General features: G+C 39.0%; 1 protein-coding gene across 14 annotated transcripts in view; it reads left to right on the top strand.

Annotated features, from left to right (window-relative positions):
* Positions 1-23185, top strand: part of nrxn3b (neurexin 3b) — a 152913-nt gene that overhangs the window by 4872 nt on the left and 124856 nt on the right. For 10 of the 14 annotated variants that reach the window (XM_088362765.1, XM_088362760.1, XM_088362755.1 and 7 more), the window contains exons 2-6: positions 2659-2803; positions 6787-7854; positions 13102-13119; positions 13693-13719; positions 14762-14773. In XM_088362765.1, the coding sequence (XP_088218891.1) occupies positions 7158-7854; positions 13102-13119; positions 13693-13719; positions 14762-14773 (754 nt within the window). In that variant the 5' untranslated portion in view covers positions 2659-2803; positions 6787-7157. Of the gene's footprint in view, positions 1-2658; positions 2804-3734; positions 3977-6786; positions 7855-13101; positions 13120-13692; positions 13720-14761; positions 14774-23185 lie in introns of those variants that run through there. The other 4 variants (XM_088362768.1, XM_088362757.1, XM_088362769.1 and 1 more) reach the window with 2 other exon arrangements.

Raw genomic sequence — 23185 nt, 5'->3', positions numbered from 1 at the left:
ACCCTTGATAGTGTAATCACTTTGACCTACTAATGGCCTCTTCACAGGGCCAGCGTCCTGGGATTTGAGGTAAAATAAGTACAATTAGATTCAATCAGCTTCATTATGTGTGAGAGGAGGAGAAAAACAATATAAACCATGTGACCTTCTGGATATTAACTATGATGGAATATTGATTAAGTCATAACAGGTGGTGTCTGCTGGCGACAGTTTATTATTTTTTTTTCCCCAAATGGTTGCTTGTGGTTGGGTAGCCTCAAGGGTAGAATATGTTTTTCAAACACCAGATGACCTGTTTCGGATTCAAAAACATGCTGCAGGAGATTGATAGAGCCTGAGCAGAGATTTGAACTTGCGACCTCCCGACTACCTCAGAATCATGACCCATCATCTGATTAATACAATAATAATCATGCAGTACACCTGAACCCTGATTTTACACCCTTCGATTCCACGTGACTTTCTGTTTTTTTTTTTTTTGTTAAAAATGCATTTTCAAGTAGTTTTTTAAATGGTCGATATACAAAGCTAAATGACTAGCGCGTAAACCTTAGCGCTAGTGATTTGATGAATTTCCGTGACCAATTTGAAGGCGTTTGATAATAAGTCAGGATGTTTGATCTATATTACTGTAGGTAGGATAGCAAAAGGACCCCTTCGCCTGCCCAACAACATGCCTGACCTAAAGTAACGTAAACATCCCTAAAAAAACAAACAAAAAAGACTTAGCGCTAGTGATTTGATGAATTTCCGACACCAATTTGAAGGCTTTTGATAATAATAAGTCAGGATGTTTGATCTATATTACTGTAGCTAGAATAGCAAAAGGACCCCTTTGGCTGCCCAACAACATGCCTGACCTAAAGTAACGTAAACATGCCTAAAACGAAAAGACTGGACCCCAAAGTCCGCAAAAAATCCAGATTTAAGTGTTTAAAAATGTTTGGCATGATGATGAAACATGCTCTTGAAGTACTCAACATGCAGAGGGAATATCATTCATTCATTCATTTCTTCAAAGCATCTAAAATACAGCGTAAATATTGCAATTGGTTGTGCTAGCATGAAACGTCTTTCCCGATTGTGGAACAAGTAGATGGATTTTTATTAAAGTAAAGTGGAGCGTGTGTGGAATTCAGTTAAAAGAAAAAAAAAAATCAAAGGGTGATGATGATTCATTTCTCACATCTTTTTTTTGTGAAGAGATGAGCAGGGCAAGTAGAAAGACTCAACACCCGACTGAGACTCTTATTGTGTTTGATCTTGGAAATTTGTTTTGTTGAAACAGTCTTTTATTTGCCTTTGTGTTGTATTTTTGTCAGGGTTACGAAGGTCGGGAAATACTGTCTGTACATGTAGTGACATGCGTTTTCTCCAGGGATGTTCTTCCCCCCCCCCCCCCCCCCCCCCAAAACTGACTTGCCTCTTGCTCCTTCTTCAGAAGGAGCTTTTCGTCATTAGCCCCTAAAACATAATTAATATGTCACTGGCTACGCATGAAAATGCCAGCACGTGTCTTTTCAGCATGAATTTGATGTCTACAAAAAAAATAACAAACCCACATTTGCTCAACCCTTAAAACAAAACACATGATCAAAAACATAATTTTTCTCAGTGGGATATGGTTTAGATTTGAAGTAGCATCGATATTCCGGGATGCTATTGCAAAAGGTCTAATGGGCACAGATTAAACAAAGCTGCTCAAATATTTATACAGCCACACAGGCCCTTTCAAAGCTGCACCTCATTTTCACGGAAGATGCTAAAGATAAGCTTGTCCGACTCGAAGTACCGCTCCTACAATCTTCTGGCTGTTTTCTGCCATGCACGTGAGAAGGGAAAAGGTCCACGGTTGGATTCTTCAATCTGCCTTTGAGGCATATTCATGCCTGACATGCACTCTGGGTGGAGCAACCCAGAAATGTGGGCGTTCACTGTCAAATCCAGCCTGTGTGAATTCTCACGATTCAGCATTTTCCCCTCTTACGCTCTTCAAATACAATACAAAGCGCTCTGAAAAAAAGTGACGGATTGCTTTTGTTGCTTTATTTCTCTCATTCTTTTGCCCTTTTCTTCTGCCCACATAATGTATGTGAAGACGCCACTCATTTCGCTCCAAGTCAGAGATCAAGTCAAGAGCCTCAGGCAGCCTGAGCATCTCAGCACTCCGCCGGCTTCCAGCTCTGCGTGAGCTGTTTTTAACGTCTTTCTTCAACTCAACTTATACAGTCATTTACTTTAAAGATCAAACTTTCCTGATCTCTTGTTATATTTAATTTTTAATCATTTAAATCATTTAAATAGGTTGCTCCTGTTTTTTTCCCCCTCACCTAGCTTTTCAGCGAAGTCGCATAACTTCACAAACATTATCATCCTCATTATCACAAGCAGCAGGATGTCAAGGGGAAGTGCGGATTACCTGTGGAAAATGTGCAAATGAATGTTTATGTACTCAAAAACTGAGAAGACTTCCCATAAATTTAAAAGATAAATATAAAAGGAAAAAGCAGTTGCATATAGTTACTAAAAGAAACTTGATGAAAATACATTGCAGCAACAGCACTAACCTAAGAAGTACTAACCTACTTGAGAACCACAGACTGTGAAGCTAGATTCGAATGTTTGCTCCTTTGAATTTAATTTTTATATCCTCAACAGTTGCTCCTGAGCCCTGCAGTGGAACTTAACTACGTGATGGGAACATGGTTTATGACCACAGGCAGAACATGCAAAATTCATGGCCAGGATTCAGCACCACGGACAGAGCCCCGCCATGCACTGTCATGATATGGAACTCTCCAAGGTACCCAAAGTACTGTGCATATTTTTGGATTTCGTAAGATTGTGCTCCCAGCTTAAGCCCAAGGAGCCCGAGGCAACCCTTAGGGCAATTAGCACTCTTTCAATGTGCTGACCTTTGCTGGTGGAGTACATCAGCCCATAGCCCGAACACAGTACACATGATCATCATCATTTGGACATTTTTAGGCGGGACCAGACACTAACTAACTAAATAACTAACAAGAAAAATAAAAAAATAAACAAGTAAAAAATAAATAAAAAATAAATAAAAAATGAATAAATATGTGTATGTACACACACACACATACATATATATATATATATATATATATATATATATATATATATATATATATATATATATATATACACACACACACACACATATATACACATTTATATACACACACATGTGTATATATATATATATATATATATATATATATATATATATATATATATATATATATATATATATATATATATATATATATATATATATATATGTGTGTGTCTCCGGTCATTTTTTATGCCATTTTACGTCTGCACGCCGACCTTGAGTGCCTTGAAAGGCGGCTTATAGTATGTATACGTGTGTGTGTGTGTGTGTGGGGGGGGGGGGGGGGGGCGGGGGGGGCATGTGTGCGTGTGTGTGTGTATATACGTATATACGTACATAAGTGTAGATCTGGATGGATGGATAGATCACAACATCACAACTACCACGACTAGTCAACACTTATAAAGTTCACACTATCAATTTTCAGTATCAATTTTTACAATTATCCACAAATGAGTCTATGTGCAAGTTTCTGGAGAGCCAGTTGTCCTCCTTCTCCGTGTATAAGGCGTGTCAGAGCAGAATCGATGGGCAAGGGAGAGATCCATAGTTCCATCATCCATCCATCCACATGTACAGAATGAGCCGAGCTGGCTGGGAGATGCGCGCTCATTGAGACAGGAGGAGGCGGAGGAAGAGGACTGAGGGAGAGGACCGTTGCCTTCGTCGCGCTCACTTGGTCATGAAAACCTTCACACTAACAACCGCATTGGCTTCGATTTCAACAACTAACGTTTGAACCTGATGGACTTTTGCCCTGGATTGTTTTGATTTTCAATTTTACGCACGCCCAGTTGCACCCGGAGCTGCATATCTCCCTTCAGGGCAAAAAAGGTAGACGCACTGCACTTGCTATTTGTTATTAATATTCATATCAAATATCTTCTAATGCAATATTTTTGATGAATTGCGAAGTTTTATTTGCAACCGCGGTGAATCTGAGGAGCCGAATCCAAGCGTTATGGATGAGCGCACGTCGCCGATTTGGTCCCATAAACGAAACACGCACACAAACGTGACTTATATTGAATTTCGGATTTATATTTGGAGTGACTGAAAGTTTCGCCACGCTGACTCTGCTTTTCGTCGTCAACAAGCAATGGATGACGAAATTTACAAATATTTTATAGTTTTCAAATAAAAATAAAAAAAAGCGCACACCCGTCCATTAAATCCTCAGTTTCATCACCGAGGTTGCTACAACCGGAGCTGCTTGCCAAATGCTCTTGCCCGTGATGTCGTGTTTGCAGATTACTCTATAGCCCCTCCTTTTTTAATCGCTGTGCATTCGATGTAAATTGTCAGCTTTACACGCATGCATAAATAACATAGTCGGCTTTGTGGAAGGATGGATCGCTGATGAAAGTTAAAAGTAATATTATACAACTTAATATTTCTCTGATAAAACCAAATGCATGTAGTTAGGTGCAGAAGATAATCCATTCCATGAGGTGAATTCGAAATAAATAAATAAATAAATAAATAAATAAATAAATAAATAAGTAATTTTATTGTGAAAATCATAGCGCTATTAATTTGAAATATGTTTCATTTGTGGGATTTGTGGCAGCATTCTTCATCATATTGAGAGGTCTTCCTAATACGGTGTTGACCTTATTTGGTGGCAGTAGAGGGGCAAAATATTAGAAACACATTTGAGTAATGCAGTATCATTCAACGCCTACCACAACACATGAATCAGTTGATTTTAATGAATCGGGATTAAATCAAATGTATTCATTATCAATGAGAACAAAAAAAAAAAAAAAAACATCAAATGGAAATTAAATCACTTTGGTTGTGGGGAGTGACCTGCAAGATGTCCACTGAACATTCTCTGGTGGGCCCCTTGCTGGATCTCAATATGTCTAACCAGCAGTAGTAAAAGTAGCAAGTGACTGATGTTAAATTAAAAAAGGGCCTTCTGGCCAAAGCTTGTGATCCACAGCTGAGAGGAGGAGGGGAGGGGGGGGATCGAGAGGTTTCCAGTGCATGATGGGCTCTTGGCTGTATTACAATACATGTCAAAAATATGCACTGATGCTGGACACATTAATGAATCTTTTATGGCCAGTTAGTGACAGTAGTATCCTATTCGGATCATCTCATATCCTCTGTTTAATAATTCAGCCCACTATTCATCCCGGAAAACTCACTTATTGTACAGCACTGACTTTAATGTTTATATAGTTTTATATCTTTTAAATAGAGTTTTTAAAAATATGACATCTAGAATATACTTTGATTTTTGTGGGGTTGTTTTAGCCCAGAATTGGAGCTGATAAGGATGCTGACAGGCTTATGATTGGCTGAAGGGCATTTTTTTTTTGAGACCAAGCCTATGGGGAGTAAGTGAAATATTCAATGTGAAATTTATATCACCACATAAGCCTCATTTAATTTCGCCTTGAGGTTAGCTTTACAAAAACCACCCTGCATTACAAACCAGCGGATCCTGTCAAACTAACATCATTTAGCAGACCGCAATGAAGTCATTTAAACGGGCTACAAAGAAATTTCTAGTCGTTCATTCAACTCCAAGGACATTGTTAGTAGCTCCATCAAATCGGACATTTGATGCCTCAGCTTGACACACAATAAGTTAATTGAGTCAAGCCAATTTCATAGAAGAGTGCCATCTTGGGTTTCACGGCTTTATGAATCATTTCCTATTGACGGCACACGTTCGTGGTCAATGGCTTGGATTGACTCAGCTGCGTTCAGAGTTAATGTCACTCCGACGAACCTTTTGACTGTTGTTTGAGCAAACTTATTTTAAGACAAAGACAATAATGGAGGCAGTCGACCTGGTGTTGTCAGGGAGACGCGTGCGTGCATGGTGCAGGTGCACAGCAGAGGTATCACTTACTCAAATTCAATAGCTTGCAGCAAGATTAACTATTCAGAGCAGGTGGGTAAAGGATCTATCGCGTTGCTAGTTCCTGCGATCACCATTGGACACCAAATTGCAAAGGCAGAGGAGTGAAAAAGAATATATGCATTTTCCCGTTTTGTTATGTAAATCAAGAGCTGTGAGAGGAGCAAGGACGGTGTTGATATTCTGTCACCTTGCAGCGCCATCTGTAATGAAAATAATGACTGTATGACAGGAAATTCCACAAAATGTCAATAGTCATGGGATTTGAATACTGGATGTAAATTGCACCATCCGAAAATCTGCTATGAATGGCTGTGGATGATTGGAATCCCTTAAAGGCATGCAAATGAGGGTGGTAGTGAATAATTAGTCGTATTTATCAGGATTCCAGCAGGTCTTGAGTAATAGTAGGCGAGATGCATATTCTGTTTTACATTAATGGATACATAGTACACACATTTGTGATTAATTTGAGCCGAAATAAATTCACAACTTGAGCATTTTTAGAAAAGTAATATTTTTTGCAGCGTCTCTCTATTATATTTATTTATATGTGTTTATATATTAAAAAAATATATTTTTAATAATATATAAATATATACATATATATTGCTTAAATAAAAATAAATAAATATATGTATATTTTTTTTGCACTATTGAATTGCATATATATTATATATATTTTTTGCACTATTGAATTGACTCCCTTTGTTGTGCAGTTCTCTGACGATTTTTTTCTTCTCGCTCTCTTTTTATTGTGTTCCAGTTTCCTTAAAGGCCTGGCCTGACTCACACTCCACATCAAATCATGGGGCATGGACAAACAATGAAAGTTATGTGCTTCAATCCAGGAAGTCGCCGCAAAGAAAACACCCAAGATGCACCTTTGAATCATTGATCCACGTAGCACTTAACGTTGGGGATCAGATCTTTTTTATCTTCCAGTTGGCTTGAAGTATAGATTGCATTTATTATCAATATTTGATCAGAGATAAAAAAAAATATTTTAAAGCAATGAGGATTATACGATATATCAGATGCATCTTAGAAAACTGCCCTAAGCAAATATTTGTGTCACTTTAAGAGGACCTGAATCAAGTTCAAATCGCTTCCAGGTGCTTTCTGTTACTCCCTACAATGAATCCAAACAGTCGCCCTGGGAAAGTTCTCCTTCTGCTAAGTTCTGTGCTGGCCCTGAGTGTGGGATTAGAGTTTACTGGCTCTGAAGGTCAGTGGGCTCGATACCTACGCTGGGATGCCAGCTCTAGAAGCGACCTGACCTTCCAGTTCAAGACCTCCCAATCAGAAGGCCTCATGCTTTACTTTGACGACGGCGGATACTGCGACTTCTTACTCCTCACTCTATCCGAGGGCAGGATGAATCTTCGCTTCAGCATCGACTGCGCCGAAACCACCATCACGTCCGATAAAATGGTCAACGACAGCCGCTGGCACTTTGCCGCTATCAACAGACACAATTTGCGGACCGGCTTGTCCGTGGACGGCCAGACCAAGACGGCGGAGGTCCGGCCTCAGCGGCAGTTCATGAAGATCATAAGCGACTTATTCCTCGGTGGACTTCCAGGAGATATCCGCACGTCCGCCATTACCTTGCCGTCCGTCCGTGAGCTAAAACCATTCAAGGGGATCATCACCGACCTTATCTACGGAAGTAAACTTCCCGCACTCATCAACAGTCAGAAAGTCCGTTTAGAGATGTTAGGCCTTTGCACCGAGAACCCTTGCGAGAATGGAGGAATCTGCTCACTGGCAGATGGAGAAACCTACTGTGATTGCTCCAGGACTGGATTTGTTGGACCATACTGCACTGAAGGTAAGATGGCTGCCACTCATTGTTTTTTTTATGAACATCAAATGGGCTTTGTCTATCATTGCTGTCCAATGAAAAGCATTTTAAATCCAATGTGGTGGTGATTAATGGTCAAAAGATTTTTCAGCGCACATTCAGTTCTTATTGTTGACTTCCAGTCGCATTGAAACTGAGCAGCCTTGACAGGGACGTCTTATAAAAATTTTTCTTTGTTGCCATGACTATAAAACAATTTCCAGTTCTGCTTTTTACGATCATCATTTCTCTTTATTTGCCAGCCACTGTTGCAATAGTCGCACCAGCAAAAAAATAGACAAAGAAAAAGTAGCTTCTAAAATCAATATTTTGTTAAGCGATATTTTCTTTTCTTGTATATGGAGGTGTCACAATTGAGGCTGGAATTTAATTTTCTACCTTGTGTTTTTCATTAGACAGCAACAAAATGTCTAATATTTTGACGATTATGTGCTCTCGCTCCAAAGTTATCGATTGCTTCTGCTACAAAGTTTTACCGCACTTTGTTTACTCATCCATACTAATAATGACAAAATGCACCCATGGTATAGTTCATCGCCGATTTTAATTTCGATTGATTGTCCCTAATGAAAGTCTTTGCCACCAAGTCCCATTCTAGTTTTGATATAATGCTTAGTATGACTTAAGTTACAACACTTTCTTATCAAAGTTATCTTTTCTCCGGGAAAGTGACTCAGCTCCTGCAAGGACGTGCAGGGACCCGAAGGTACAAAATGTTTGGGATGAATTTCATTTCCTCTTTTTCTGTGCCAAGGTAATCGTTTTTGAGGGGAATGTTAGGATGGCACACATCTTCGATGAAATCTTTTATCTACTCGATTATATCCATGTTCTTTTTGGCGTATACTGTATTTGTGTTATCCTATGGGAGCCATTTATAAATTTCTGATGCCAAGAATAGCTTATTATTTTTTATTTTTTTTAAGAAATCACATGCCGTTACATAAAAAAAATGAACATCACTACCACTATGATCTTGGGAAGTATTTTTTCTTCATGTGTGGGGGATTGTAAATTTAAAAAACATGAACACGACCATGTTGAATTACCTCCTCTGCTGACCTGTTCTTGCCAGTCTAAATCAGACTGGCTCCACTCCTGGGGGGATTAAACATCAGGGGAATGCTCACTGAATTCTATTTTAGTGCAATCGAGACACAATGTGCAACTGCACAAATCGAAGGTACTTAAACCATCTATATTTATGAGCAACAATTTAACTGTTTTTGTTTCCAATATTGTTTATCGTTCAAGTTGAGATGTTTGGCGAGCTTAAATCCCAAGAGGTTGCCTATGGCCGTTGTTCAGAACAGCACACGATGTGCTGGTTGCGGAGCAGTCAAGCGGTAAAAGTGGACTTATCCTCATTTTTTTTTCTCAACCTATTTGCCCATTGCTTTTGCTTAGCAGTCATTGCAGGGGCCGTTTTGAATCTAATAAAGCCCCAAGGGACCGATGATATCCTTGTTTTAAAAAGCAAAAACATCCCTCGTTTGTTTTTGTCAAGTTTCCTCACATATCTAGAGACCAAGTTCCTTCATGAATAGTGATCACAATGACCCGCTACTCCTCCTTTGCTTGCCATTAAGTGATGTGGCTGACTGTTGATTATGCAACAGAGACACGGAGCGGTAATTAGGAAGATAATGGAAACAGAGACGACAAATTTACCAGAGCAACGCCTTCACAAATGCAAGACTTCCGACAAATGACAGAATTCCCTACATCGAGTCCACAAGTGCTCGTTCAACCTTTTAACGGAACGAAGTTGCAATTACCGTAAATTTCAGTCTATAAGCCGCTCCTTTTTTCCTCAAATTTTGAACCCTGAATTACGAATTTTATCTGGTGCGGCTTATAGTCCGAAAATTACGGTAAATCCAAACAAGTGCCAGCACACCTGTCTGTTAGCATTCTGTTGATCATAACACCCCCATTCATGTGCATCTGTTAAAACTTGTGAATATTTACTCTGCACGTCAAGCGTACACGCCGTCTGTCGAGACCCTCGAACTGTTTGTTAAAACCGGCAGATGGTCGACTGAGTGGAGTCAGCTTGGGTCGTGTTTAGCTAGCCACCGTCCTAATTGTAGCCTGCTAGCCCGCAAGGCTTAGAAAGCCAATACAATGAGTTGATTTAAATCCGGAAGAAATGTGAAGATGACAATGAAGGGATTTCGAGGGAGAGTATTAGAGACAGACATTTCCAAGGTCACGTTCCTAGACACTTTGTACACATTTGATGGGCCCCAGGCCAATGACTAAACTACTAAATTGCATTGCTGGACATCTCGGGTCTGACAGTTCCATATCTCTGAACGGAAAGCCTCAGTCAGACACGTCGTATTCATATTTGCAGACAGACATGTTAATTACTTGCATTGCATCCTGTGTCTGCATTTTAAAATTGATCGCAACAGATTTATTGCACTCACACACCAACACTCGAAGTCAGCACTGTCAATTGAATTACCGAGACATCCAGGACAACATCATAAGTAGAAAGTAGACATTAAACAACTCTGTTTTAAATCTAATTTGAAGGGCCAGAGTGTCCAGACTAATATGCATTTGTAGAAATTTGATTGGGATATATCTGTTCATATATTTATGTATTGTTTCTTTTCTTTTCAGACATTGCAAACTTAATCTAGATAAAAAATGGAATAAATAAATAAATAAATAAATAAATAAATAAATAAATAAATAAATAAATTTTGCATTATGACCAAGCCCCAAGAAATTTCAAAAGTATTACATTAAGAGTTCGAAGCTACTATTGGATAATTTTAAGAAGGTTTCTTTTTTTTTTTTTTTTTTTTTGCTATTGCAAGGCAATTATGACTCACATGGAAGCTTTTTCTCTTTCTTTCTTTTCAATTATTTTACCAAAGTATTGGCGAACGATGCATGATTCCCGCCTCTTCAGTCAGCTGGGAAAGGCTCAAGCTTACCCACGATCGTAATGAGCACAAATGGTACAGAAAATGGCTCCATGCATGACTCAAAATGACATAATTAAGGCATATTGAGAAAATCATACTCAATGGCGTGGATAATAATTGCGATGTAGGATTCGAGTTCAACCAGTTTTTGTTCATTTCAGCGTATGTAACATTTTTTTCTCTTTAATGTGCGGTTGCACCACAAGCAGTTAGCTTTTGAAACACATTTAGACTTTCGTCCCATGTGAATGAAGATACACGAGTGTGACTAACTGTGTCAGGACACCGCGCTTAAATTAGACACCCCTCGCTCCACAACCGGCGATTTTTGGCTGGCAAATCCACCATGTGCTCCATTTAACTGTCATCGTTTATCTCAACGACATTACGTCCCTCCTATTAGCTATGGAAATATTCGTACCTTTATGGTAATGAGGTAGATATCAGGCCCCATTTTTTTTCAATTCAATTAACTCGTGGTGATCTGAAGTCCCTTTTAAAACCTCGGGTTATTACAATATGATATTCATAAGGTCAAGGTTATTAAGAGCTACAATGGATTATTTAATGAGGATGTAAAATGAGGGCTAATTTAAAAATCCCACGTGCTTTATCTGGAATGAAGACCTGTTTTGCTTTAAAATACATACCGGTTTGATAGAACGCCAGTAATTGATGGCTGGGGCGAGCAAACTGTTAAGCAAGTGCTGAAATGGTGCCTTCAGGCTTAGCTTTAGGGATTAATAAACAGACATGGGGGGGAAAAAATGACAGTTACAATAATCTTACTATCAAAAGTAGGTCACGGGGCGGAAAAAAAAAAAAAAAGAAAAATGGTGCAGGGACTTGCATGATTTTAGTGCAGAGGGCATTTGTGCCTTGTGCCCAAGCTGAAAATGATGTTTGGATTTGAGTTGTGAAAATAGAGCAGGGATTACGCTCGGGCCACATGTCCTCAACAGTACATTGGCTTGTTCTGGAGCATGTCGCATCAAGAGAAAGGGCTTTATCTGCATCTGGAACTGGTCGTTTGACACGCAAACACAATCCACGCGTTAACATTTTCACACATACATGCAACACACAAAAAAAAAAAAAAAAAAGGAGGAAGGGAGGGAGAGAAAGCGATGGCTGCTCGTTGAAGCGTAAAGCATTCATTTGTGCTCGAAAGCCGGAGCGGCGCTGCCGTCCTTCAGCCGGCCATCGTCTCCCCCCCCCCCCCCCCCCTCCCCAACAGCCACGATTTGTCCTTCCCATTCGTTTGCCAATGTCATCCTTCTTACGTAGGAGGAGAAGTAGCAGCCATTTTGAATTCCCTAGCGGGGACAGGAAAACAAATCTCAACCTGACTTGGACACACATTTATCTTGATAGGCTGTCGACCAGTCATTCAGTTCTGTTTGGAACTTCTTTATATGTCTTATTGCTGCTGATTAGAGACAGATGAATGGCTGGCGACCAATCCAGGGTGTGGGCAGGATAAAAAAATGGATGGTTTAATCCAGTGGTGCGACAGAGGCACGATCAAAGTTTCTATTTCAAAGAAAATCTCAAAATGGTAGACATAAAAGAGCAAATAATGATTAAATATTATTTTTATTCAGTGTACTCTTCTATTATAATTGAGTTACTTTGTTTTTATATTCCCACATTTATTTTAGTATATTTTGCAATATAACATCCACATTTTATGACGCTCTGATTTTTTTTTTTAGAAGTCATCGATAAGTGAGTTCCTACTAAAAAAAACAAAACAAAACTGAGCATTCCCCTGAAAATCCTCATTGGGAGTTGAATTTGTGTCAAGAAGAGGTTGCAATGAGCATTAAGGGTCTAAATGGAGGTACAAAAGAACATTTTGAGATCCAAAACAACTCTCGACACCATAAATCCTCGTGTAGATTTATGTTTTACCTGAGTGTGAGGCACCCGGTGTGACGTGGGTGCCGAATATTATCTTATCCAAACAATATTCGATTTCTTATGAGTTCTTTGTCAAATGTTTAACCTCAATCTGGCTCCCTTAGCAGATGGGACAGATTAATTTTTTCCTCTCTCTCCGCAGCAGATTTCAACTGAAGTAATAATTTTGATCGTGCATGTTAAGGGGCAGCTCTTTGCTCTTTACATGAACTCTTGAGTGATGGGGTCAATTTTTTTTTTAGCTTTTGCATGCTAGATTCACATGCAAAATAAACGTGTTGAAGTGTGTTGCTAATTCCAAACTTCTTTGCTTTCTTCTTCTTTTTATCTTTTGGGAAACCCACAGCAGTCCATAGAACACCAGGTGAGTCTAAAGACAAACTCAAAATGTCTTAGAAAATCACTAGTTACTACCGTATTTTCCAGACTATAAGGCGCACAGGACTATAAGGCGCACATTAATGCATCACGTCACATTTTTAATCCAAATCAAATCATTCTCCATTTTATCTTTTTTATTTCAACTTCAGACGCAACAAATGACTTTATAATCACAAAATAATGATCCATAGTCTTTTTGATTCATGATTCATAGTCTTCAGCGGGCCACTTATGATTCATTTCACGACACAATGCTTCGGGCCAGTTTAATTTTAGGAATTTGGTCCATATATAAGAGAGTCGGCACACTGTCGGTTTTTGAGAAAATTTTAGGTTTTTAGGTGCGCCTTATAGTCCGGAAAATACGGTACTGTCACTTTTGCAATAGTTTCTGGATTTATATTAATGCAACAAAAGCTTTCAAATGCACTATGGGAAGCTTTTATTTTGGTAGTCATGGTTTGCTATCCTGCAAAGCATGCGTAATGACAATACATGTTGTATCGGTGTGCTCATCTTGATTTGGTTCTCTTTCTGTCTGATGTTTCTATTTAAGGCCTCGCACACCTGAAGGCAGAGCAAGGTACTCTTCACTTTCTTTGTACATCTCACTTAGATGTTTGTCCTCTCCACCTGACTTGGTTTTGGGGCAGAATTTTACACCGTGTGCCTTCGCTACCTGTCTGTGCGCATTTGTTGCAATGCTCTCATGGGTGGGAGGGGGGAGGGAGGAGCATCGGGCGATGTCAGCATGGTGTGATCTCATCCCACCTTAGTCTTACCCAGTTTCCTGTGGATTACATAACTGTGTGCACCACTCTGTAGCAAACATGCAAGTGACTAAAATGTTCTAAACTGACCTTTGCTGTGTGACACCTTAGAAAATCGAGTTATATATTTTAGCTACTTTCAAACTACATCAGGGGTGTCAAACTGTTTTTTGTCACGGGTCGCATCGTTGTCATAGTTTCCTTTGGACAGCCATTAAAATTGTCAACCCAAATTAATTATCTCAGATTATGTATATATACTATCGGCTACACATCGATGGTAATAAAAAAATTGCTAGTAATATCTTTTTTTTTAATTTTTTTTTACATGAATTCGATGCACAATTTGTCTTCGTGGGCCACATAAAATAATGTGGGGGTCCGTATCTGGCCCCTGGGCCTTGAGTTTGACACCTGCGAACTAGATTGGATACCAAATTAATTTTATTAGCTGGGTTTCATCTTCTTTTAAATTGTAATTTTACTTTAGTGCACTATTGTTGTTTGGAATTATACTAATTCTCAGTCGTGCATGTTATTTATTCCCTGATTGTAGCCCAGCCACAAAATGGCAACTTAAGTATCGGTGGCTGGTATCGGGCCACCGATGATAACCTCCCGATATCAAACATAGTGGCACTCGTCAAAGTCTTGGCTTTAGTTTTGTCTGTGGAATGCGCTTCTCGTGACCATTTGCATGATTGTGCATGAAAGTTTAAGCGGACCTTCTTGAGGCTTACTCAAAACTAACTACAACTTATTGCAACTTTCTTGCTGCCTTGCTGCGGTGTTCTACCCGGGATGACCTCGTTCTTTCCTTTCTCTCTCCGGACCCTGTCTCTCTACAATCTATAGGTAGAAACAAAGGTACTGCAGCTTCTTTTTCTACTGAGCTTCAAGTGTGTTTGCTTTAGTGGCTCCTCTGCCAGTGGTCAATCATTTGTGTTCATTAAACTTGCTCATCTGACATATGTATGGGACTGAGATTAGATGTTTTCTGTAATGAGTTGAACGTGTCGAGTGTTGCGTGACAGATGAGTGACGGAAAGAAATGATGTCCGCCACGCATGCTCAAGAGGGACGACCTTAATTATTGCTGTTTAACAGAAAATGATGAGCGTCTGCTCTAATATGGATCACCCACGCTCCTTGGAAGCAGTGAATATTAATGAGCGTGAGAAGATGCATTTGTGTGTACCTGAATGTTAATCTATGGGGGCAACTAATTGGATGTGGCAGCTCTTTTTCCAGATGATAAGAAGTTGATTGGTAAATTAGACCTGACATTTGGTTGCATCTGTGGATCGTAATGATGCATTTGTGACTTTTTGAGCACCATGTCGGAGAATTGAATGGACCCTTAACTCCTGTCTCATTTTTTTTTAGCTGTGCCCGTCAAGCTTTTTCGTGCATGCCATACCGTGTCGTGTGGGTGACATGGTCACGCTAACATAGCACAGTCAGGTGTGTGGCAGCTGGATGTCCACGCTCAGCTACTGCTGATGAACGTCACATTGAATTATCAGGACAAGTTTTTGCCATTATGGAAAATAAAAGTCAAGACACAATGTTGCACGTGTACATAACAACCTAGAAATATAACCCAAAAAATGACAAAACATATATAAGACAAATTATATTTATTTATTTTTAGTTATTTATTTAATTTTTATTTTTTATTTATTTAAAGGTGCAAAAGACAGATTAGATTGTATCTTATTTAGTATCTTGACTGTAATGCTTTCGTATTACAATTAACTCGTAGCACAACTAGAAAAGTTCATATTGGTGCTGTTGTGTAACAAGAATGAAAAGGAGCCGTGTTTTTCCACGTGGAGTCCACTGAGTGTTCCAGTTTGTCTAAGGGCATGCAAAGCAACGACATTAGGGATTCGAAATGATCACCACTGCTCTGCAAAACTTGCACGAGGGAAAAAAAAAAGACCAGAACTTTATTGAGTTTTTTTTTTTCCCCCTGTTGTTAAGGGTGACTAGCTTCATGAAATTAGCCAAAGAGGAGATTAAAATTCACCTCAGGGAACTTTATCGCAGTGTGTAATCACCTTAAAACAAGGTAGTATTTGTAGAAATTGAGAATAACAAACACTAATAAGATCTATGGACTGATCAATTTTATTCGAGTGGGAGAAAGAGAGCTGCCATTGTGGCAATGAAGTCCTTTCAGAGAGTAATGAGAAGTTGTTTAGGAGGAGAGCAAGCATTTAATCCTAATGCAACAAAGATTTGGACTAAGAATGTCTTGTTTGTTGTCAAAGTCACAAAGTCCAGGTGAAAGAAAGTCAATGCAAAGTTTGCAAAGATTTTGACCGCTTCATCTTCATCACTCGCCTGCCTTTGTATGTTAGTTGGAAAAATGTCACCCCGGTTTGAATTACTTATTGAGATTAATCAGCCCAAGGTGGAATTGATTGAGGTTGGCATGTGTTGCTTGCACTTTTGGTAAACAGGCTATTAATCGCCAGAAGCTAAACCTGAAATTGAGTTCAACTCCTCATTACTCGATCAAAAAAAAACAGCTCGGAATTGTCGATGTGAAATCGGAAGTTGGCTGAAAATTGAGGCTATTGGTCAAATTGATTTCAGCTAAGGCCAGCTGCTCCTCAAGAGGTCAGCAAACACGTAAATGAAAAACTCTCTCTGGACCTGTGGCTTTTGTTCTCGTGTCTAAACAAATACACAACTAACCTGACAAAACCTCTTGACATTCTTACAAGCACAAATCTAAATTGTTGTGAATTTTTCCCCTGTAAGTTTCCAATATGTCCGACTTTTGGGGAATTCATTTTTATTGTGTTCAAACTAAAAGCCAAGCTATATTGATTTTCTCATATTTGCTCCTTCCGGTGCATTTTGCCCTTCCGACATTTATCTTCGACTCTTCATTCACATTCTTGTCCCTTCCTGTCATTCCCCTTCGGCATTAAGTTCAGACAGCCCTGTAAGCTACAATGCACAATTCGTCGATTCGCCAGTTTCCAACCTAACCATTGGGTTGCCCTCGCAGCCCTCCTTCAGTCCATCTTTCTTTTTTTTCCTCTCATCCCTCCCCCCCCCCCCCTCCCCACAGCGCTCGGCTTGCTACTGACCTCGGGATCAACCGAGCAAGACTGATTCTCGCTTTTTCACGGATCATATAGTGCGTCAGCGGTTACGCAATAGCGTGAAAGCCCGTGCAAGGGACAGGGACCACATGAATATGTAACCAACATATTTTCTTCCTTTATTCGCTCTAATGCTGGTTTTCACCCGAAGAATATTTCTGTTTATAATCCACTAAATGTTTTTTTTTTGTACCACCCATATGCTACATCTATATCGCTTCTTTTCATTTCCCATGAGTCAGCACTCGTACCACCCTGAAAGAATACATTTAGTTCGAAACTATAAAGCTTCTTCATATTGCCTGAGAGATGCCTGAGAACTTGTGAATAGGAATTATGCAAAGAAGTAGGTTAAGATGTGTCTAGAAGGAATGCATACAAGTGAGTCAGTCCAGAAAGGCTAAGGAAATGTGTAGGTGTGGGGGGGGGGCTTGTTTGTGTGCAGTGTGTGTTAGGGTGGAGAATTGATGGCTGCAGCCATCCATAGATGTTCACATCGGGAAGAGGGTAAACAAACACGGCAGCAGATTGGAGCGACAAGTACTTTCCACTGCTGGAACACAACAGACTCTCGTCTTCCTTTTTTACTCTTTTCTTCGTTCATTGTCTCAGTCAACCTTTGTTACTTTGACCAAGGAGATTTTTTTTTAACTCTCTCGCTCACTGAATGAAGCCAGGAATAGCTAGCTAGAATAACACTGAGATCAAATGAAAACTTTCACAGCAGCATGTACTCAAGTACTTTTTTTTTTTTTGGCCATGGAAAATATTTTTCTCAAAATTTTCACTGCCAAGACAAAAAAGGAACACAAAATTATTTTCAAAGTGGATAATTCATTTTGCACAATAAATGTATCCCACTTTTTTTTTCTTCTTCATTCATCTACAGCACTAAATGACTTATTCAGTTGTAGTCATATAAGTCAGGGTTGGGCAATTAATTGATCCAAAAGGAGCCATGTGAGAATTGTCGAGGATAACACTATAGAAATCTCAATTGTGTTCAATATGAATTTAATGTCTTTACAGTATATAAAGCCGTGAATTATTTTGTTTTAATAAGGTGTACTTGTGTTGATGTGATATATTGTGAGCTTAATTAAGTCAAACTATTCACCTTACATACATCCAGTGTGCATTGTGATTCTATATTTTTTTAATTTAATATAATTAATATCATTTTTTTATTTTAATTTTTCTAATTGTTCACATTATGAGCACCAACCATTAATTTATACGGAAATCATTATACAGAGGAATCTCTCTTTTTCCTCCGCCATGCAGAAAATAAGAATTCACTTTTTGTTTTTTAAATACAATTATGAGCAAGGTCAGGAAAGTAAAGTACTTTCATTTCTAAACCATGTAATTATTTGCAAAACTTTAACTGCTTTGTTTAGAATGAAAACATGCAAGCCAGTGAATGCTTTTCACACAACTGCGCCAACATGTTGGCCACTATTAGCTCCTTAATTAGTGGCAAAGATGGTTACGCAACAGCAAAGAAACCGCAGCGTTGTTGCACACTGTTTATCAGTGGCCTCGACAAATTGTCTGCTTGAGATGACTAAGGCCCTATATACTTAGCTTCATTAGACTAAAACTCCAACCCTAACTTCTTTTCAGAATGAGAATCAGTCCAAGTACACACTAGCGGGCGAATGTCCTTGCTTTGGCTGAGCTATTATGCAAATGAGATGTAAATGAAGTCATCCGATTAGATTCTGCTTAGCGTGCGGGTACAATGAGGGTCGATAATCAAGCGTTGATCTGCTCCCCGAGCTGCACGCCTTGCTGCCTGTGCGGGTGCATTGGTTTGCATTTTAACTGTCCAGCTAAGTTTTCGAAGATGGAATGCACACTTGTGTGCAGTTCTGAAAAAATATTTCTTGTTTTTTAAATTGAGTTGTGTAGGTTATACGTCACATTAATGGTGGGAACTGTTTTGAAATAATAATATTTAAATTACTAAGAATGATAATGTTACAAAAAATGGACATTTGAATAGGGGTGTGCAGACTTTTTGTATGTGGCAGCAGGGTTGCATTTGAAATCAAATGTTGTGTTTACTGGACACGGTAGTTCTCAAAATAAATCTGAACGCCTGCTATAATGTAAAAAGATCCTTGCTAGCAGCTATATTGTATCCTGTCTAGTTAAGCTATATGATATCTAGCATACACTTGTATGGTGACTCTTTATGGGTGATAAACTAGAGCCACTAAAGACTCATTCTTGTGCATAATCAATATCTCTTTCGGGCATGACGCCTATTATTCAGCCAAGCATCAAGTGGGGCAGTTGGGATGGATGATGAGGCCTAAGGCGTGTACTTGGTTAAAGAAGAAAGCTGTGAGTCCAGGGAGATGGATGAGATGAAACAAGTACCGTATTTTCTGGACTAGAAGGCTTTGTCCTTAAACTTTGTCCTTATATACGGCGCACCATTAATGCATCATGTCAGATTTTTAATCCAAATCATATCATTCTCCATTTTATCTTTTTTATTTCAACTTCAGATGCAACAAATTACTTATAATCACAAAATAATGATCCATAGTCTTTTTGCTTCATGATTCATAGTCTTCAGCGGGCCACTTATGATTGATTTCATGACACAATGCTTCGGGCAAGTTTAAATTGAGGAATTTGGTCCATATATAAGGCGCACCGGACTATAAAATGCATTGTCGGCTTTTGAGAAAACTTTAGGTTTTTAGGTGCGCCTTATAGTCCGGAAAATACTGTAGGTGTTGTAGCAGTTGTATTCCTTAACCATTACCTGACACGCGCACTTGGAGAGAACATTCTTGACCTTCCATTTGCTCTCATGCACCAGATGCTCAGATGTGTTAATGTCTCAGTAGGATCCTCTGCACCTTTTAACATGACTATGACACTTGTGTGTCTGCCCCCCCCCCCACCTGTGTCAGAGCCACAATGAATTATAAAACATATTTGCTTTTTAGCGGGATCAGCAGAAGAAGTGATGTCACCGACAAAGTCACATCCTTCATGCATAAGTGCTCCACTTTGTCATAGCCAGCGGCCGGCCAGATCTGCATCGGATTGTTTCTCCCGCTTGTTTTTTATTTATTTTTTTTGTTTCTCTTCTTTACCCTCACGTCTTTATTTTCATTAACTCATTCGGCATTGAGGCAGTTTTGGAAATATTCACAAGGCATAAATATATATATATAACATAGGCAGTATGTATTTCAGTAGTTTAAAAAATTCAAGATTTTATTTAGGATTGTAATTTTCATTATTATTTATTGTATTATAGTAAAAGTTTACTGTCAGGCGTAAACAATCCCCCTTTTTTTTTTTCATATTTTTGTCAACTCAACCAAACACATCCACTGGGTTAAAAAAATGAAGTGCTAGAAACGACTTTTTACACAGACGGTGACGCTAAGGATCCAGGCTTTTTCCGGATATTTGTTGGAGGCTTTGTATTTGTGTTCCAGCATGTCCCCTATGCTGCAAGGCAACACAGTGAGTGAAGTTAGAGTGTCTTATGGTTAAATGATGGGAGCGTTTCAGGCACTCACAGGGCTTTGAAACGCTAAGTAATTGGTTTTCCTGGCAGAATGGGGCCATGGTCATAGCTTAAGGCCAGTGTAGCTGTGGCCTGCCGAAAAACCTTTTCGGGTCCACTCGCTAAACCAGAAACAAAATAGACAATTATTTGATGTTTAGAGGTTCACTGATTCTTGATTGACATTTTCTATGCATATATGTTAATTCAACATCTAATATCTTTCAAGCGGGATATCCAACTTGCTGTCACTCCTTGTTTGCCTCCACTCTCTGCCAATACATTCTATCAAATATATGGACCATGTATGTACCTTGATGTTTAATCAGAACAGCATGTGTGCAGTATGCAGTGTACAGTATGTAACCGTATTTGTGTTTGATGTGTAGCTGTAGTGAGACTGGCTGGTTGCCGCAAAGGCTTGACAGCCCCAGGCACAAGAAAAAGCATCCTACTGTATATATAGTGGCCTACATGCCACTGACTCTTCAGGGAGGATGTTTCCAGGAATGATGGAGATGTGAGGGGAATGCGTCAGTGACAGGGGAATAGCAACATTAGCTTTACTTTTAATGCAATCAACTTTATTGTTTTCTTTTTTTTATTTTTCAGCATATTAAATCCCAACCATTTATGTTGGTTGCTTTCAGAGGATAAAGACTCCGCACATGTGAAAATAAGTTAAAAAAAAGGTTTAAAAAGCTCCGCCTTCCTTTAAACTGTCCAAATTTTCGTCGAGGGCCACATCGTATTCATAGTTTCCTTCGAAGGCCCGTTATGACTGTCAATGCCTTATATTGTATACAGTATAAGCTACACAACAAACTGATGAATAATTAGTTTTGAAATCAGAGACAAGTAAAACTGTTTAGATATTTTAAAAAATGAATGCAAATAAACATTTCTAGCAATTTTTCTATTTATTTTTTACAATTTTTGTAATTTTAGCATTGACACATGAAGCCAATGCACAATTTTTCTTCGCAGGCCACATAAAATGATTTGGCGGCCCGTATCTGGCCCCCGGGCCTCGAGTTTGACACCTATGCATTAAACATCGGAGTTGTTTGGTTAGGCGGGGTTAGGAAACGTTCATCATGAGAACAGTCTCGGTAAGAACCTTGTGCGAAACAATAAATCCACGAGGATGACTTTTACACACCCATGTTTGTTATTTTCTTAAAAACAGGTTCAGTATCTTTTTCCGGGTCATTACTGTGTAAAAATGTGCCTTTTAAAATCTTACTTTCAAGTGCTTGTTCAATAACTAAAGGTTATTTTCACATCATCTGTTACTTTTGAAGTTATTACACGTAATCATTTGAACCACAGCTTTGCAAGTGAGACATCAAGTGAGTCATTAGTCTCCAGCGTTTGCTATAAATATATACTCTTGTCAAGCTACATTGGTTTGAAATGGTCATCTGAATTTGCATAAACAATAAGCCGCTGCTTTCATATATTGATTTGACAGGCAGAAACCGGGCACATTTCCATTTCTCACATGTTTTAAATTTTTTCATCTAGTTTGCAAAGGGATGAAATCCTGGTTTAGAGTATCCAGTGAAGAATGTCTGAGCCAAGTGCTGCTCGGCTCTGAATGTAGCGAAAATGTTTGTTTTCAGTGGCTAGCATGAGCGAGAAAATGGCAAGGATGCTTGTCTGAAGTTGTCTGTTTTAAAGCTTGGACAAGAGGAGCAGCTCAAACTCTAAACATAGAAAATGGGTAGTTCTCAGAAAGTATGGTCCAAGTATGATAGCCCAATAAAAAAGTTGTTCGAAGCAAGATAAATAAAAAAAATATTCCGTGAAACAAACATGTTGGTAACAACTCTAACTATAAAATCTCTTGCATTTTTTTCTGTAGATATTTAACACCAAACAATTTAATAGCTGAACAATTAATTTATATTAGTAGTCATGACAGGCGAACTAAGACAAAATGAAATGTTTCTAAATTAAACCAACATAAAATAATCCAAAGATAAGAAAACGCAGAAGAGCTTTGAACGGCAAATAGAATTCACACGCTTTTATAGTGCATAACAGCCAAAGTGTGATTTGTTGTCTTTTGTTGCCAATAATTGATCTACATATGCTGTAAAGTTCATAGCGTTCATGAATCTTTAATATCATTCAGCTCATTCCCTTAGCACCTATTCCAATTCATTTTACTCCAGGTTATGGCGTAGGTTGTAGATTTGACTGAATTTATTAAAGTGCTTCCAATCGAATCCACAACTGAATCCAACATTGCGCTTTATAAACATTTCTCGCAACAGCGCAGCCCCTTTTTTTATGATAAAATATGAACTCTCTAAAAGGCCTCATCCATATTTTTTCTTTATCTTTCCTGTGGTCTCTGCTCGAGTCCTTCTTGGCCTGGTGTCTGTAATTGAGTCATTTTCTCCTCGGGCTAGCAGCTGTTTCAAGGTGACCTCCCGCTATTGTTTGGGCTTCTGTGTTTTTGCCGGTGTAATCACTGCATTTCACACAATGAAATGGGTCACATGTGGCAGTGGGACATCATTCCTCAACCCCGCATACATTGTTTCACAGTTGGAAATGTCAGCACACAGACAAGAGTGTAATGGATATTCCGCACGAATCATCCTC

This window comes from Syngnathus floridae, chromosome 19 (genome assembly GCF_059516105.1).
Source record: "Syngnathus floridae isolate MCC-2025c chromosome 19, RoL_Sflo_1.0, whole genome shotgun sequence".
Lineage (NCBI taxonomy): Eukaryota > Metazoa > Chordata > Actinopteri > Syngnathiformes > Syngnathidae > Syngnathus > Syngnathus floridae.
The sequence above is the reverse complement of the archived record's forward strand: the minus strand, read 5'-3'. Positions and strand labels throughout refer to the sequence as shown.